This window comes from Trifolium pratense, linkage group LG2, assembly GCF_020283565.1.
Source record: "Trifolium pratense cultivar HEN17-A07 linkage group LG2, ARS_RC_1.1, whole genome shotgun sequence".
Taxonomy (NCBI): Eukaryota; Viridiplantae; Streptophyta; class Magnoliopsida; order Fabales; family Fabaceae; genus Trifolium; species Trifolium pratense.
Window position 1 is genome coordinate 43,519,208 of NC_060060.1, and position 16,917 is coordinate 43,536,124.

The 16,917-nt window shown below is 31.3% G+C and overlaps 1 protein-coding gene and 1 long non-coding RNA gene across 3 annotated transcripts; one reads left to right on the forward strand and one right to left on the reverse strand.

Annotated features, from left to right (window-relative positions):
• Positions 1-536: 536 nt before the first annotated feature.
• Positions 537-4,598, forward strand: LOC123910847 (protein PIGMENT DEFECTIVE 338, chloroplastic-like). Its single transcript, XM_045962127.1, has 8 exons — positions 537-1,432; positions 2,615-2,689; positions 2,772-2,843; positions 3,332-3,412; positions 3,527-3,624; positions 3,756-3,881; positions 4,095-4,143; positions 4,249-4,598. Exons 1-8 carry the CDS (start codon positions 635-637, stop codon positions 4,405-4,407), a joined length of 1,458 nt encoding a protein of 485 aa, XP_045818083.1. The 5' UTR covers positions 537-634; the 3' UTR covers positions 4,408-4,598.
• Positions 4,599-13,585: 8,987 nt separating this feature from the next.
• On the reverse strand, positions 13,586-16,574 carry LOC123910110. 2 transcript variants are annotated; one of them, XR_006810132.1, is made up of 3 exons: positions 16,425-16,574; positions 15,449-15,551; positions 13,586-15,295 (listed from the first exon to the last, which is right to left on the reverse strand). It is a non-coding gene; the product is annotated as an uncharacterized LOC123910110 (long non-coding RNA). The 2 variants fall into 2 exon arrangements; XR_006810133.1 differs by having other exon boundaries at positions 16,325-16,574.
• Between the last annotated feature and the right edge of the window lie 343 nt (positions 16,575-16,917).

Below are 16,917 nucleotides of genomic sequence, written 5' to 3' on the forward strand. Positions count from 1 at the left end.
CTTCAATTGCTATTAAAACTACCCTAAATTACTACTAAAAACATCATATAATTGACTGTCATCAATATATTAGTTTTTTTAGATTTTTTTTTAAAATTTTTTTTATTCGTTACATATTTTAAATAGAACTTTTTAAAAATATTTTTAAGAGATATTTTTTTTATTGGTGAAATCAGCCCAAATCTGGCCCAATACTGATTTTATTTAAGCAGCCCAAAACATATTTTAAATTTTAAAAACAGAATAATTTTCTTAGTTTAGAATTTTTTTAAGTATTATAAAAAACAAAGAGCTATTTAATTCATAAAAATTGTTGTTATTAGTTTAGAAAATAAGTGTATCAATGTACCAAAAAAAAATGTATCACCAATAGCGTTTAGTTTAGATGACGCAATTCTCTTTTAATTTAATCAAAATTATCTCTTGAAATTCGAAATATTAATATATGTTGTTGACGCGTAGAAAATACCAAATTTTCAAAAAAAAAGAAAAAATGTATCAAAACACTAAATTTACAATGTATGGTAAAAAATGCTTAGAGGAGCAAGGAAGCATAAGACACAACACAATCCTATGCATGAAACAAAAAACCAATTCTTTTCACTGAAAATTGAACAAAATCTCATTCTATAAGATGACATTGATTCTTTGTCCCTGTAAGTCCCATTCAATTTCCTTTCCCAATGATTTTACCAAAAAATTCAACAACAAACCACACACTAACCACATTAAACTCACGCCCATGTTGCATTTTACAAATTTGAACCCTACCCATGTTGCATTTTGTTCAAGAAATGAGAAATTTGAAACCTTTTCTGAGAACAAGTTATCTGAATTTGAGAATGAAAAGGTTGAATTGTTGAACAAGCCTTCATTTGTTCCCTTTAGAAATGGGTCATCTTCTGAACAAGAGGAGGAAGTTTTGAAACCCTTTTTGAAGTTTTTCAAAGGAAGTGATTCTCTTGAAGTAGAAAAAGATAATGGGGTGTTGGAAGTTTCGGAGAAAAGTGATGATATGAATGAAGAAGAAGGTAACAAGGTTAATGGTATTTGTGAGTACTATGAACCAAAACCTGGTGATTTTGTTGTTGGTGTTGTTGTTGGAGGTAATGAAAACAAGCTAAGTGTAAATGTAGGAGCAGAGTTAGAAGGGACAATGTTGAATAAGGAAGTGCTTCCATTGTATAGTAGAGAAATGGAGTACTTGTTTTGTGATGAAGAAAAAAATGGTGAGAATTTTGTGGTTCAAGGGAGAATGGGGATTTTGACAAATGATGATACAATAAATGATATGATGGTGAAAGGAAAGGATAGTGTTGTAGAGATTGGTACTCTTTTGTTTGCTGAGGTTTTGGGTAGAACACTTACTGGTAGGCCGTTGCTTTCTTGTCGAAGGCTCTTTCGTTGGATTGCTTGGCATCGACTGAGGCAGGTTTCGCTCTTTCTTTCGTTTGTCAATTTTAACTCTCCGGTGTTTTGCTACACAGAAAGGTTTTGCGGCACAACTTGTTGTCCGTCTACCTTTCGTTCATGTATAATTATTTATCTTAAATATATATAATACAAATGAAATGGAACAGAGCTTAGAACTGTGTAGCACTTCAAATTGAAGGTGTGTCTAGTGTAATATATGTTGTTTGTTATTTTCAATTACTTTTATTTTCTCAAATTATTAGCAGTGTTTGTGCGTAGTGTTGGTGTCATATTCAGTGTCCGTGTTAGCGCAGCATAGTATAAGGACTAAACTTGATTGAACCACAAATAAATCAAATATTCAAATCATGATTTTAATCCATTTTTTTAATAATAGGATAGGGTTTGATTTTTAAATATCCATTTCAATGAACAATGTATAATCATTCTGAACTGTTTGATTTAAAAATTTCAAATATTCATGAATTTGACTTTCTTCAGTTGTACTAAAACCACAAACCATAGTAGCAATGCCTTCAAATGTTTTTTTTTTTTTTGTTTATAGGTTTGTTAGTTAAAGGAGCTAGAGTTAGTTTTTTTGGTTCCCAGAAGAAATGGACCCTAGTATTCTGGAATTTGACCGAGTGGTAAATAAAGTCTGATCAAGGATTGTTCAGCAAATGATCCAATTGGAGTACTCTCGACCAATTCGACCTTAACTGAAGCTCATTAACCAGTTGATCTTAATTGCTTGGTTGAGTTAGAGTTAGTTTGTTCGTTAGTCTACCTTATTTTTTTGGAGCTTGAATAACGAGAGAAATATGGTTTTCCTATTTTTCATAAGATACTAAGATCGTATAATTTTCACTTATGCACTATTAGTTTATAGATTTCAATCCTCAATGTTGTTCTTCCTAGTTTATGGATTTTTTTCTTCTGTTAATGCCATGTTTGAAGCTTGCGGCCTCATCAAAATCAAGTAGAACATCGAAGTTGTTTTGAACTTTGTTTCTAATTTGAAAAATTTCAGTTTGTAATTGGCTAATAGTTAAATAACTCTGATACCAATTGCAGTTAACTGGTTAATTGAGCCGAGGAAATTTATGTATAATTTGTTTTTTACTTTCAAGACAAAATAATAATTACAGTTAAGATTTGTGAACCACATTTAAATCTTCTCTATTTTGAATGTTTTGGGCAGATAAAACAGCTCAACGAACCTATAATGGTTAGAATTACCGAGTGGAATACTAAAGGCCTGCTAACAAGGATCGAGGTTTGTGCATTGACCTGTGTGTTTATGTCCATATTGCAGCATTTGAGAAAATCTTTATCTCTTCTTGAATTTGAAACTGCAGGGTTTGCGAGCTTTTCTGCCAAAAGCGGAGCTTGTGAAAAGAATAAATAGCTTCACTGATTTGAAAGAAAATGTGAGTTTTTCTTCTGGATTCTAATACTCTAGGATTGTATTCTCTGCTATTAAGTGGATCGGCACAGAACAATATTTATAGCCTCACTGATGTGAATAGTGCCATTTGGATCAATTTGAATTTTATGCGGCTTCAGTCTCTTTGAGGAGCTTCAGGAAAATCTCAGACATGCACTTACATAGTGGATGTGTAGAGTGACGTTGAGTTTGGCAGAATCATAGTTGATCACCGCGATTTGCACTAACTACACTTAGAAGCTTCAACAAAATCACGGTGCCATCGTTATTTTTCCATTCTCACTGCCAATCCAAACATGCATTTACATTGTTACAAATGCTGTGTTCGATTCATATTCTTATGTCGTGCACTTTTTATTATGAGTCTTATGACTTTCACTTTGAACACCATCTCATAAAAGCATGTGATATTTTCGTCACTGTTCACTGTTAGTCAGTCTATTTTTCTCGTCCTGATTACTATTGATGCAGGTGGGACGGTATATACGTGTACAAATTAAGGAAGCAGATGAAATGAAAAACAATGTGATACTTAGTGAGAAGGAAGCTTGGGTCAGTACTAAAATCGGCGCATCTCGTTGCCTAGTTTCAAATCTGCAGTTTTTAGTTTGCTTTCTTCTTTTCATCTTTTGAAATTTCCGCTGTCAAATCGATATGATGTTGTAGGAAAAGCTATATCTTAGAGAAGGAACACTTCTTGAAGGGACTGTGAAAAATATTCTTCCTTATGGAGCCCAAATAAGAATAGGAGAATCAAATCGAAGGTGAGTGATGGCTAACTCTTCACGCTTCTTGTTTTTCTGGTTGCAAAGTCATAACTTTATCGAAATGATTCATGTAAATGGTATTTTTATATATCTTGAAGTTTAAAATTAATCTGTTGGGTACCTTTCAGTGGATTGTTGCACGCTTCAAATATCACTAGAGCTGAAATTACGTCTGTAAGTGACATTCTTTCTGTAGATGAGAAGGTTAAAGTTCTGGTAGTGAAATCAGCTTTTCCGGATAAAATTTCTTTAAGGTAATGAATTTCTTACTTCGACTTAGTCATTTGTTGGGTGCACTTTGATTATTACTTTTTATTTCGGGTATTTAGTGAATACGGATAAACCTTCCAAGCTAATTAAGATAGTTGAATTTGGTATTTTGGCTCTTAGAATTTGAGATTTCGGCCTAACTGAATCCTACAAAACCAACTTGTAAGATGATGTTTATTTTCTTTCTTGGCATGCAGCATTGCGGACCTCGAGAGCGAACCTGGCCTATTTCTATCAAATAAAGAGGTAATTAATTCTTCTTTTTTATTTTTTTATCTTTTATTTAATGAAGTTCTTTGATCAAGTCATATTGATATTCAGAGATGTTTGTTTCTTTTTTGTGTCAAAAAGAGAGTGTTTCTAGAAGCAGATATGATGGCAAAGAAATACAAAGAAAAGCTACCTCCTGCTTTTATCACAAAAGGATCAAAATCCCTTTCAAAGAGTACTCTTCCTTTTGAAAATGAAGCACTTTATGCTAACTGGAATTGGTTCATGTTTGAGAAATAATAACAGAAACAACCTAACCTTGAAAACTTGACATAGATCATCAAAGCATTATGTTTTCCTATCTATTTTGCTTGTTTATGATATAGTCACTTTATGGATAGATTTATGAAGTATATGTAAGCTCTTGTTTATGATATAGTTACATTTAATTCTCTCAAATTATGGGTAGAAAAGGTGAAAATTGACTATCATACTGAAGAAAAAGAATGATCTAGCAGTGATTTCTTATCTTTTGATCCTATATGCGACGGAGCACAGAGACTGGTGAAAAGATTGTATATCGTGCGATCTTGCGAGTAAGCTCACGATCTTGCGAGTATGCTCACGATTTTGACAATATATGTGTCTGTTGCACAAACTCAAGAAAAAAACACTTTTTAGTGTTTTTTTGTGCAGTCATGTTATAGAATTCTAACTCTCAATGAGAGGATATACAATGAAAATCTTATATCAATTTAAGTTATATTAAAAACAACTTAATTGATTTAATGCATTCATTCTTTTACTTCTAATATAATAAAAGTTTTTTGTTCATGCAAACATCTTAAGATGCAGAGGTGTAATACATGCACCTGTTATCCTCATTACATAAGCCCTTTGATGCGTTCCATTGAACAAGATATAGTGAAACTCACTTATCAAGTATTCACCATTGCACAATTCTTCGGTGCTTTTGATGTTCTGGGTGCAGGGGGTGAAAACACTTCTTCTCACTTTGGCACACACAATAGAGAATTGTGCCACTTGACAATTAGAAACAATCCACTATTTATCAACGGATAAAATAGAGTCGTTGTAATAGCCGTTGTGAGATTAGCTCGTTGCAGTAAATAAAGTTAAATATTTCTAACGCGTAGTGTGCTTTACACAAGATTACTCTTTCCAGGAGTAGAGAGGTTAGCCTGAGAGAATGATAGAAGTCTTCAACGTATATCCAGAAGATGGAGTGAGAAGTTGACTTGACTTTATTCAGTTCGTGCTAATAGAGAAAACTACACCTGATTTTAGTATAAAACACTATTACACCCTTGAGAGTCCAAGAGAGACTTTAGTCGAAAATAGTTTCCCGACTCTACGAGGAGAGGTTAATTATGGAGTCATATGCATGTGGCGACTCGAAATGGGTGTCAATGTCATGTAAAATCTACATTAATAGGCTAATTGTGCACTATTATTTTTGAGTTATTGAATTGGTAATTGTTATGTCTTTTGCCATGCCATATATGCTTGTTGCTTCATATTTTAGTTTATATGTTTTTTTTAGATCACGACCCTCTACTTTACCTATAGATTGGGTTGGGCAACCATGATCCTTTTAGATATTGAGTTTGACGTGAATCACAATAACATTGAGATGTGTCAAAGAGGTGACTTGATTGGCGATCGGGAGCAATGAGGCTTCAGACCATTCATGGGTCTTCATTACTAGTGATCATTGATTCAAGTTCAAGATCAGATTAAGAATGTCCTTTTGGTTGTGTTGTCTTAGAATTATTAGTTCTTTTTGCTTTTGAGTATCTTGTATATATCTATTAAATTATTGAGAAATTATTTTGATAAAATAAGTTGGCCCTACTTTCTTTAGGCATTGTTTGTTTCCAAAGAAAGTGGGTGGACGGAAAGGAGAGAGAAAAGAAAGTTTTTTGAAATTTGGGCTTCCACCGTTTGGTTGCATTGTCATAGAGGAAAGAAAGCTTGATTTTGGTGGACCCCATGCCCAAAACCTTTGATTGAGAAGAAAGTGGAAAACATGCATCCAATTGATTAAAATGACAAAATAGTCCTTAATTGTTTATACATGTTTATTGCATCAAGTCAAGTTTTTTACTGTTATTTTTTTTAATTAATTTGTTCAACCATTCAATTGTTTATGTGCCTTCACCTATGAAGCACGGACACTGACATGTCGACACCGATAAAAATTTGAAAAAATGGCATAATTTAGTGTAATCATAAGTGTCGGTGTCGGACACCGACACGTGTCGGACACAAACACGCCTAATCTGAGAAGTGTCGGTGCTTCCTAGGCCTTCACTATTCTATTTTTATTTTATTGATTGTTGTTAAATATAGTTGCTTTTATTTTGCACCGTTTTTTTTACAAGTCTAATTTTTTATTATATATATAATTTCATTTTAATGTGAGGTCATTTATGTTATTTACTAAATACATATCTTTCTTTCCTTTCACTTTCTTATCACTTTCATTCATATCAAACAACTAAATAATTAATCATCTCATTTTCCATTCATTTTCTCCTCACTTTCTTTCCTTTAACAATCTTTCCTCTCACTTTCTTTCCTTTCACTTTTTTCTATAATCCAAACATACCATAAAAGTGTTTATGGTTTTTGAGTATGTCAATTGTGACAAAAACATTTTTTTTTTTTACAGTAAAACAAAAGAGGTGCACTTTTACCATTGAAAATCAGAGATGTCATATAATTTTTTGAACAAGAGAGATGTTATATAAAGATATCAAACTCTTTAAAATTTTACTCTACCAATGCAATCACTTTTTAGAAGTTTTATGAAGACCCCTAAAAACTCAAAAGTGAATATATGAATTTCCTTCTCATTTTTTGAGTAAAATAATTTTATAAGGAAAATGCTGTTTATTTACGAACTCCTAACCCAAGAGATGCAAGAATTACACTAACCACATCCCATGATTTTTGTTAAAGCCTAAATTTAGATTTTTTATTTTTTATATTAAAAAAATATGATATTCATTTTTGTGAGATCGTGTGTTTCTTGCTGCCTCTTTCCCGTAATAAATAGCAATACTGATTTTATAATTACAAAAAGATTATTCTTTTTGTAGAAATATTGTAAAATATTACTCTAATGGTTGATAAATAAAATCAATTTACAAATATTTAAATAGTGATATTCGATTGAATATGCATGTAAAATTATCAATATTTTTTGGTTATATGTCGAGTAGAAAGAACAAAAAAGCAAAAACACCAAGAGAGACTATTCTCCGGTAAAAATTACACCACAACTAAAAAATTGACTTTGCTAAAAAAATTATCAATATGTATACAAATTAAATTACTAAAAAAATTGACTTTGTTGTTAATATGCAATTCAATTTTATTTCCCATCCATTTCAGTATGTTAAAAATTGAACAACAAAATTTATGAATATTTACCACATTATTTTGTGAGTTATTGTAAAAAAAATATTTTGTGAGTGAAATATAATAATTGGTTCTTAGATGAATAATATAATAAATTGTTCTAATTTTTGAAAAAGAAAATTTAAATTTATTTTCAAAAATACATGTAATACTGAGTTTGACTTTGAATCATCGTAATTTTTGATAAAAATTTAAATTTTCTTATCAAATTTTTGACTTGAAAATAAATTTAAATTTTCTTTTTAAAAAATTTCAGTATGTTAAAAATTGAACTTATATTTGGTTTGACTTTGAATTTCATGATACCACGATGAATCATCGTAATTTTTGATAAAAAATACATTGTATATGGTAATGTTTCAACATCCATGTTTTTGAGTGTTATCAACCTATTTTGCTTTTAAGTCACTAGATTTGATCTAGTAGTGAGAGATTTTGGTAGTACGTTATAGGTTCTAGGTTCGATTTTCAGCTCATTGTAAATCAAAAACCTCTTTTGCTTTTGGGTATCTTGTAATAAAATTAGTCAAACAAAATGAAATAATTAATAATAATATTAAATAAAATAAATAAAAATAAATGTATTGAAATTAGTCAAACAAAAGTCAAAAAAGAAAATAATAATAATATTAAATGAGTGGAAAAAACAAATAAAACAATGTAACGTTAATTACGATCCTTTTTTTTCATTAACAAATATGTCTTTTCTTCTTATAATAAATAGTGAGGGAGTCGTCCATTTAGTCACGCTCCATCAAATTGTTTACGTCGCTCTCTTTCTCTTTGTGTTTTCCTAGACAAACCCTAAATCAATCCCTTTTTCTTCAATGGATTGTGGTGATCTAGATCTCCAATGTCTAGACACAATGTGGTTGCCTGGCACCACATCTACCCTCTTCGACAATCCTATCACAATTTTTGAAACTTCAACTCCATCTCCACCTCAAAATCTAACCATCATCACGACCACCACTACAACTACCACCAATAATAGTGTGTTGCCTGAAAACCCTAAACCGTATTTTCTTGATAGCTCAACCACTGTTTCCCCACTAAAACCAACTGATTTTATAGAGTTAGATAAATTAAAAATAAAATGCAATCCCGACACCATTATCCCTTCTCCATCCACCACTATCCATGCCCCCCATTCCCCCTCTACTGTCTCCACCACTACCCCCGACCAATCTACCACCACCTTCACTCGCCCCACCTCTACTTTCTCCCAATCCCACTACTAAGAGGTGAGTTCATGTAAGCCCCTATTTTAGTTAGGTTATTGTAACTAAAATTATAATACTATATATTTTGATGTTTTGAGTAATTAGCTTAATCATTATTTTACTCTTACTAACCTCCTAATTTTATGAACTGGTTTAAATGGATAAATGTTGATTTTAGTTAGCTCATTTGTTTACTATGTTTAAAAATCAGAATTAGATCCCTTTCATATGTTATATTTATGATAATAGAAATGTCTATAGGTTTGAGAATATATCGATTGGTTGTGGCCTTGATGTAGGGACTAGGGAGTTATGTGAAATTGCAGAAAAATTAGGGATTCTCCTGAGTAATAAAGTTTGACCAGATAAATTGATTTTGTGTTGCACTCTATTATATTCATCATTTTATTTACACACGCGCGAAAAGAATTTTGATAGGAATTACAATACCTACTAATTGGATTTGGATTGCACGCAGTCAAAATAGCATGCAGTCAGGAAAGATCTGACCGTCCGATTAAGATTGAACGGTCCAAATTTAAAGCTGTTTTAAATTTGGACCGTCCCATCTTAATCGGACGGTCAAATCTCTCTTAACTGCATGACTGCATGCAATCCAAATCCTTACTGACTACACAAGTCGCAGTAGGAACACATAGAAACCTTGGCTCACCCCTCTAGTTTTATGTTTTTACAGATAAGCAGGCTGGTAAGGGTGAGAAAGCAGCTAAGTGATCGGATGCATATTGTGATTGGATGCATTAGAACCCTTATAATTTATGTTATAAGGTTTTGTATTTCTTATCTATATTTCTAGCTTTGAGGCCTTTTTTGGTTATAGGAATTGAACATGTGTTGTCATTTCTAGCTTGTTATCTTTAGATTCTAATATTTTATTTGAGTACATTTGTTAAAGTTATGTATTTGAACAAATATTTTCTGAAATTTTAATGTATTCGGTACTAAGTATTTAATATCCCATATGATATTCTTGATATTTTATTTGGGGAATTATATGGGGACAAGGTGTTATATGGGGCAAAAATTCTAAAAAATACAAAATTGAGGACATAAAATCTAACTTTTAAAATAGGGAACAAAATTTCAATTTTTTTTTTGTTTTGATCTGTTTAATATTGAAAGAAGAAGGGAAGATAAAACAATTGGCTCAGAGTGTTGGCAGCCATATAACACTCTTCTAGGGTGACACATCTCACATATTCCTATGAACTGGGAGGGGGGTTTGGCAAACCGGAAGCTCGAGTTCTTTGTGAATTGCCTTTGTAGGGATGATTATTTGGTACTACTTTATTTTGTTTACTTTTAAGTTAAGGTCTAACCCCCATGTACATATTTTTTTATCTATTTTTATTTATATTAATATGAGATATAGGTATAGGATGAGAGTGTTTAGATGTTCCATTTGGAATGTCTATTCAATCTTTGATGCCTATATGCTCTTAACTTATTAAAAAAATATTGAAAATTTATAATAAGCCTTCATTAATGTTTTAAACTATTGTTTTTATATAAATAAATAAATAAAACTTAATAATTTGTTACCTTTTTTTTTTTTTGACTTAATTTGTTACCTTGTATTGTATGAAACTCAATTTGAAAAACATAATACATAAAAACTTACAAATATGTTAGATTTGTCCCATAAAAAAACATATCATAGGTTAAACTTTTTTTTTGGTAAAATTATTAAACCTTTATCCTCTATAAATTTTATGAATTTAATTTATATGCACCGTCAGTCTAAAGTTATTTTGCACATGCATTCAATAATATATCGACACATCATGTATGGTAATTAAAAACGCATGATGTATCACATTCATTAAATGATGTGGCAACGCGTCATTGAATGTATGTGCAAAAAAAATTTACACCGACGATGCATAACAATTAAATTCAAATTTTATTACTCGAATTGTAAGTTAATATATATTCTCAATATGTTTCCAATTTAGTGTAGATCTCTACAGACCATAGTTGCCAAATAGGTAAAAGATTCCTAAACATAAAAAAAAATAATATAGCAAATATTAGTCTCATAATGGGTTCAAAATCTAAATGTGAGTAAATATTTTGTAGAATCACTAAGTGAGTGATCAACGATTTTAGTTACAATAATTTCTTTTAATGAAACTGTTAGTTTAGAATCATATAATTTGCATGCCAAACCCATATATACTAGTGCCCATTGAGTCATTATTTCTTTGGCAAGATTTGCAAATTGAATGTTTGATTAAATTAGGTGGTGTGTCTCTTTTTTGAATCAAAAACATGTATTTAATAAATAAAGACTAAAAGGGATAACCCAATTTACATACCAAAAGAACAATGAAAAATATTATAAAAAAAAATAAAAAAATTAGGTCAAACAAATGTAATACCCTAAAGAAATTCCAACGGATTTTTAGAGTTTTTATGAAGGTTGTTTAGACCTTGAGAGGTAGAATTGCCCTCGTAAAATATTATAATTAGAAATTTATAAGGTTAATTAATTTTTAAGTTCCTTAATCTTGAATAAGTTTTGGTTTAAGGTTGTGTTGCGTGCGCGAGTTGTGTCCCCGTGTATTTGAAACTTCCTTGTTTTCAATTGCGTGCATAAAAGTGATGCAATGATTAGTTTGAAATAAAGTGTCTTTTGGTTTAGTCTTTAAGCATTTTGAGAACAAGAGTGATCATGTAATTGTTTGATATAACTTTGCATAATGTCTTTCAAGGATTGTTTCCCTTCATCAAATGATATGAGTTTCCCTATAAATAGATATACTCATGAGGCAAAAAAATTTACATCCAATCATGTTCACATGAGTCTAAAATCTGTCTAAAATATTTCTAAGTCATTTCTTCATTTCTCTAGTGCACAAGAGTCATTGAAGGAACTTTGTTCTGTAAACTATCATTGATTGATATGTTTGATATGAGTGTGCAATTCCTATCATGGTTTCCAAAGTATCCTGAAGGGGATTCATCAGTTAACCCTTTTGCATCCAGTTTGCATAAACTGGTGGGAGCGAATCGAACTTAAAGCTTAATGTGTTCACACATGCTTTGGAATTTATGTACAATATTCATCATGTTCTTCATCATCTTCTTCTTGTTCAAGTATTTGTAGCAAACCCCCCAACAAATGTTCTCACAGAATATGTGTTTATATAATAGATGCAATTATTATTTTACCGGCCGGTTTTATAGGGTTGAATTAGACGCTACGATTCTAAGAAAAACATATTTAACTATAATATAAGGCGTCTCATATAGTACTAGATAATCATGAGAATTTTTTTCGAAAAGTACATATGCAGTCTTATTATATACTTGGTATATCGTCACAAGTTTAAGGTACATGAATGTAGATGCATATATCAAGAGCATTAACCAAAGGAAGATCAGATTCATAAATGAAGAATCTTAATGGAAGATCTATGATACAAAATAAGCTAAAGGGATACTTGATACGAAAATTTTCATTATCTTAATGGAAGTATCATCGAACAAAGGTAACTCAAATCCACCATTGATATAATATTAAACTATTGGATGGCTTGGATTTAAGAAAGGTTACCTTTTGTACCAATTTTTGTTTATTTATGAATGTGCCCATTAACTATTGTACAATTTTATATTCAATTCCATCAAATATATTTAATGTTTTTTTTTTCTTTTTCAGAAAACGGTTGATTAGATAGTTGATCAAATATTCTACCAAAAAAAAGAAAAGAAAAGAAAGTTGATCAAATATACTCATCTTGTTTGTAAATCTATTAATTAATTAATCAAATAATTTGGCGGATTATTTAGGAGAACTTGAATTCGATTATTGGTATGAATAATTTTTTGTCGGATCTTACTTAACTCGCGACGAAACACTGAATTATCCACTATTTTTTATTTTTTTTTTGTAAAATGATGGCTAATGCTGTTTGTTCTCCATGGACCTATTTAGTTACTCACCTAAATTTTATAAAAGCATTGTCATTTTTTTTCTCTTTTCCATAAAAGCAAAGAGAACTTGAATTAATATCTACATACAAGGACCTGAACCACCAAAACTCAGAAAACAAAATTTAGTCAAAAAGAAAATCTCAGAAAACAAATTAAAAAGCTCCACACCATTGCTAGCAAAACCAACCGACTGAACTAGAGCTACTACCCCCTCCTTCAAGATTCTATTGAGTTGTATAAAAATATAGAGCAAAAACATAAAGAAAAATTAAAATCTCTGTCAACCATCGCAGACTAAATGAGAACAAATCTAGGAAAAGTTATGCAAAAATCCCAACTCCAGTACACACCCGAAACAAAAAAGGTACATTATTATGATCAAGCAACTAATTTTCTTCTGACATAATATGGAAATTTTAAGAGAAAATGTGTGATAAAGATGTGAAAAAATTATTTCATGTTTTTTATTTTGTTTGTTAAAAATATAATAGTATAAGTTACTAGCATCTAAACTAATATTCAATTGTGTTGGGGAGAAAAATTTAATTTGTAAAAAATTGGTGAAAGAGGCTGCATCCTGTTAGAGCCTACTTTCCCACCATGGGAAAATAAATCACTATTCCCACCTTAACCTGCACCTCGAACAAAAGCTTCTCATTATGAGAAGATTTGAGAATGATTTCCAATGAGTTCTTAAAGGAGTTAGCAAGAATAGAAGAACTAATATGCCTATGGAGAAGGCATTGGTAAAACATCTCTCTCAAGATGAAGGCATAAGATATGAAGAAAAAGAAGTGGAAATCATTAATGTGTTGAATCATAGATCAAAACCAAAGGGTTCAGAATCAAGGTTCAGATTAGTAAACCCACTTGAGTTGGTGCATTGGTATTGACTTGGGACCTAGAAGTGTGCTCCTCTTGAGTTCTGAGTTTCGATTCTCTCTGGTGCCAATTTGGGTGGGCTAATTTAGCTTCTTAAAAAAAAAAAGGTTCAGATTACTACTTTAGAGTGGTACTTCACATTAGCACTTAAAATGGTACTCCATAATTGTACGCGTAACAACATATCGACACGCGCTTCTGCGTGCGTGCCTCTGCCTTTCCTGCAAGTGGGTCCTCAACTCCCAGATCCGCACATGAGCTTCTCTCCGGCCACCATTTTCAGTGTCAGCTACTGCAGGACTCCCTCTGCCACATTCCAAGGTGCTTTTCAACTTTTAGGTGATTTTCCAACATTCTTTTTGCTTTCACCTAGATGGTCATGTCTGGCGCCGGATCTGCTATTGCCTCCATAAACCCAATAGTTGTCAAACTTAGTTTCAGGTTTTGTGAGAAAATATTTTGATGTCACAAGCTTAAAGCACAGGAGTGTTAAAAGTCGGTGTGTTAAAAGCCTCCATAAACGATAGATGATGCAATATAACGCATCAAAGTCAAATCAAGTTAAACACCAGATTAATCATTAAACAAAGTAACATAAAAATAATATCACCGAAAACACAGCTATTAAGAAACAATGACTATAAATTGGAATACACGCAAACAAAAATGTTGCAGAACAAATAGATTTAACATGTGGACAACATGTTCTGAAGCCAGACATGGAAATGGGAAGCAAAATAGGAATGCAATAAAAATATATGAACTTGGTGAAAATAAAGAAAGCATAATACATTAATACATAGACATTAACATGAACCTATACTTGTAATCCAAAACCAAACCGTGAAACCATTTCCAAACTATTTTTTTCAATTTCAATAATAGAAGGACAAAGAGTTGAAATGATTGTACTACATTCAAATATACTCATCCTGCTCAACATCATGGTTTTGAATAAGACATGAATGAACAAATATAGCATTTCCGTAATATTTAAATTTTGAAATGAAGATACAAAAGCAAGCAACATTTCTATATACATAAGTGGTGAAAGTGAAAATTTATATTCTCACAAAATTGCAGAGCCCTCAGATCTCATAGCTAATAAATCATATGCAGCTTATTACACTGGTTTTGTTTAGAGCCTTTGTGCACCATCTAAAATAAATAAATAAATAAACATGCATGCATATGTATCGAGTGAGAGGGACCGAGAGAGATGAAGAGAGAAAGAATGCAATGGTGCAGGTCAGGCTATGAACAAAACCAAGTAGCCACTCAATAGTGTATTTATCCATCATTGGGCAGTAAAACATTTCACAGTGAACTTTTTGCTCTAATTTCTAATTGTAGTTTATAGAGCAATAAAGTGTGCTTTAAATATTATATTATCAAATAGATCTTTACCCTATTAAATTATTAGACATAATTAGTAGAACATACATGAATAGCGTTTTGTGAAAAACTCAAGTTGCACAAAGAAACATACCATACAAAATCCCTTCAGAATTCATAGACTTGCACATAGTTAATCATAGTAAAATCTTTCAGAAAATAAAGATGCATCTTTTATAAAATAAAGATGCAGAATTCGTTCTGGAGAATCCAAGTTCAAATCATGACCGGAACTTTACTTACCTTTTGACCGAACTCCGAATTACCAAGGTCTCTTTCCCCTGAGAAACGGAGGATTAAGATTAAAAAAAATGCCACAGGTACAGACACTTTAAACCTCAATAGAGCAATATTTTTTTCTTGAAAGATAATAATGAGTTTGTATACTAAAATCACAGCATCTCAAAAATGTGCATTGAGTTCATTCAAATTACCTATGGTTCAATTATCCTCGTATGTATCTAACGAAAGAACCCTCTTGGGTATGTCAGATATAGCTTTTCAGGATACACATTTCCATCAATAATATTGTTAAAACTGCTCGTAGCACAATGAAAATACCACCATTCACTCAATCAGATAATAATGAGGAAAAAAAAAAGTTTAAAGACAACAAAAAATCACAAGCGCAAAGATGAAATATGGAAGGCTATGTGACGGTGTATTTGGCTTAACTCATTGACAAAGCAAATTTACTAAAAGTGAATGGAACATAAAACTTTCAAAACACAAAGAAATTAAGATAGCAACACAGGATGTTCAAATACATAAGACAGGAGGGGGCTGGAACCACTTGATGCCAGAACTGACCCCCGAACCAGATTAAATTGGCGGTGACAGCCAAAAAAAATTGATTTAACCATTGAGATTCTCATCAACTATTTATATAATAAGACCCTGTACACATAGTTTCCAACAATAGAACATAACTAAGGTATGAAAATTTCAACATGCAAGATAGAAATCATAAAGTAAAGACTGGTTGAACAATGAAAAACCAGCCCTAACCACAGAATCAGAACCGATTTCACAAAACCGGCTGGTCCAAATAATCGAGCAGAAAACAATTCTTTAATTTCTCACTTCAGATCTGATGCACAATATAACGGCATAGACAAAGAAATAAGAACAGAACCGGGTCTAACCGGGTCTCTCCGGTTGTATAACTAGTTCAGGTTTTAAGACATTGCTCAAAATAATAAAACATCATAAATTCAACTAAATCTTAAGCACAAACTAAGAAATGTTTGAGGAGAGATCTATGTTAAATATTTTCAACCCACACATAATGCATAAGTTTAAGAAATTACCTATTTGAATTTTTCACACACAACATACATCAAACAGTAGGTAGGCATTTATATGATTCTATTAAATTTATGAACTTTTCTTAACAAAACAAACCCTAACCTTTCTTGAAGCTTTTCCTAAAGCAGCCTCTATTCATCTTCATCCTTCGATGGCATGCAGAAGCTTTTCCTGACCAATATTTTTCTTTCTTCCATTTTTTTCTCTTCATATAGCCTAGTTGTTTAGTTGTTTTATAGTTGTTTCTTGTTAGTGAAATCAAAGAAAGCTAAAAAGTAAGAAAGAGAAAAGAAGTATATTTATATAATGACAAAAATAACCTTAACATTAATTTTCTTTTATTTTTAATTTAATATTTTATCAATTAACTTTAATTATCTTTTTGGCTAACGTAATATTTGAACGAATTTTCTACCATTGTTTAAGATGATTAATTTCTATATTAGGGAATTTTTAGAGTGCATAAGGTGAATGAGTTTTTCTCTTCAAACCAATTTTTTTACACACAAGAGATAAAAAGTAAATATCTAATTACTTATTTAAGGGGTCCGAATTTCTATTATTTGGACTAATTTATTATTACTATTAATAACTT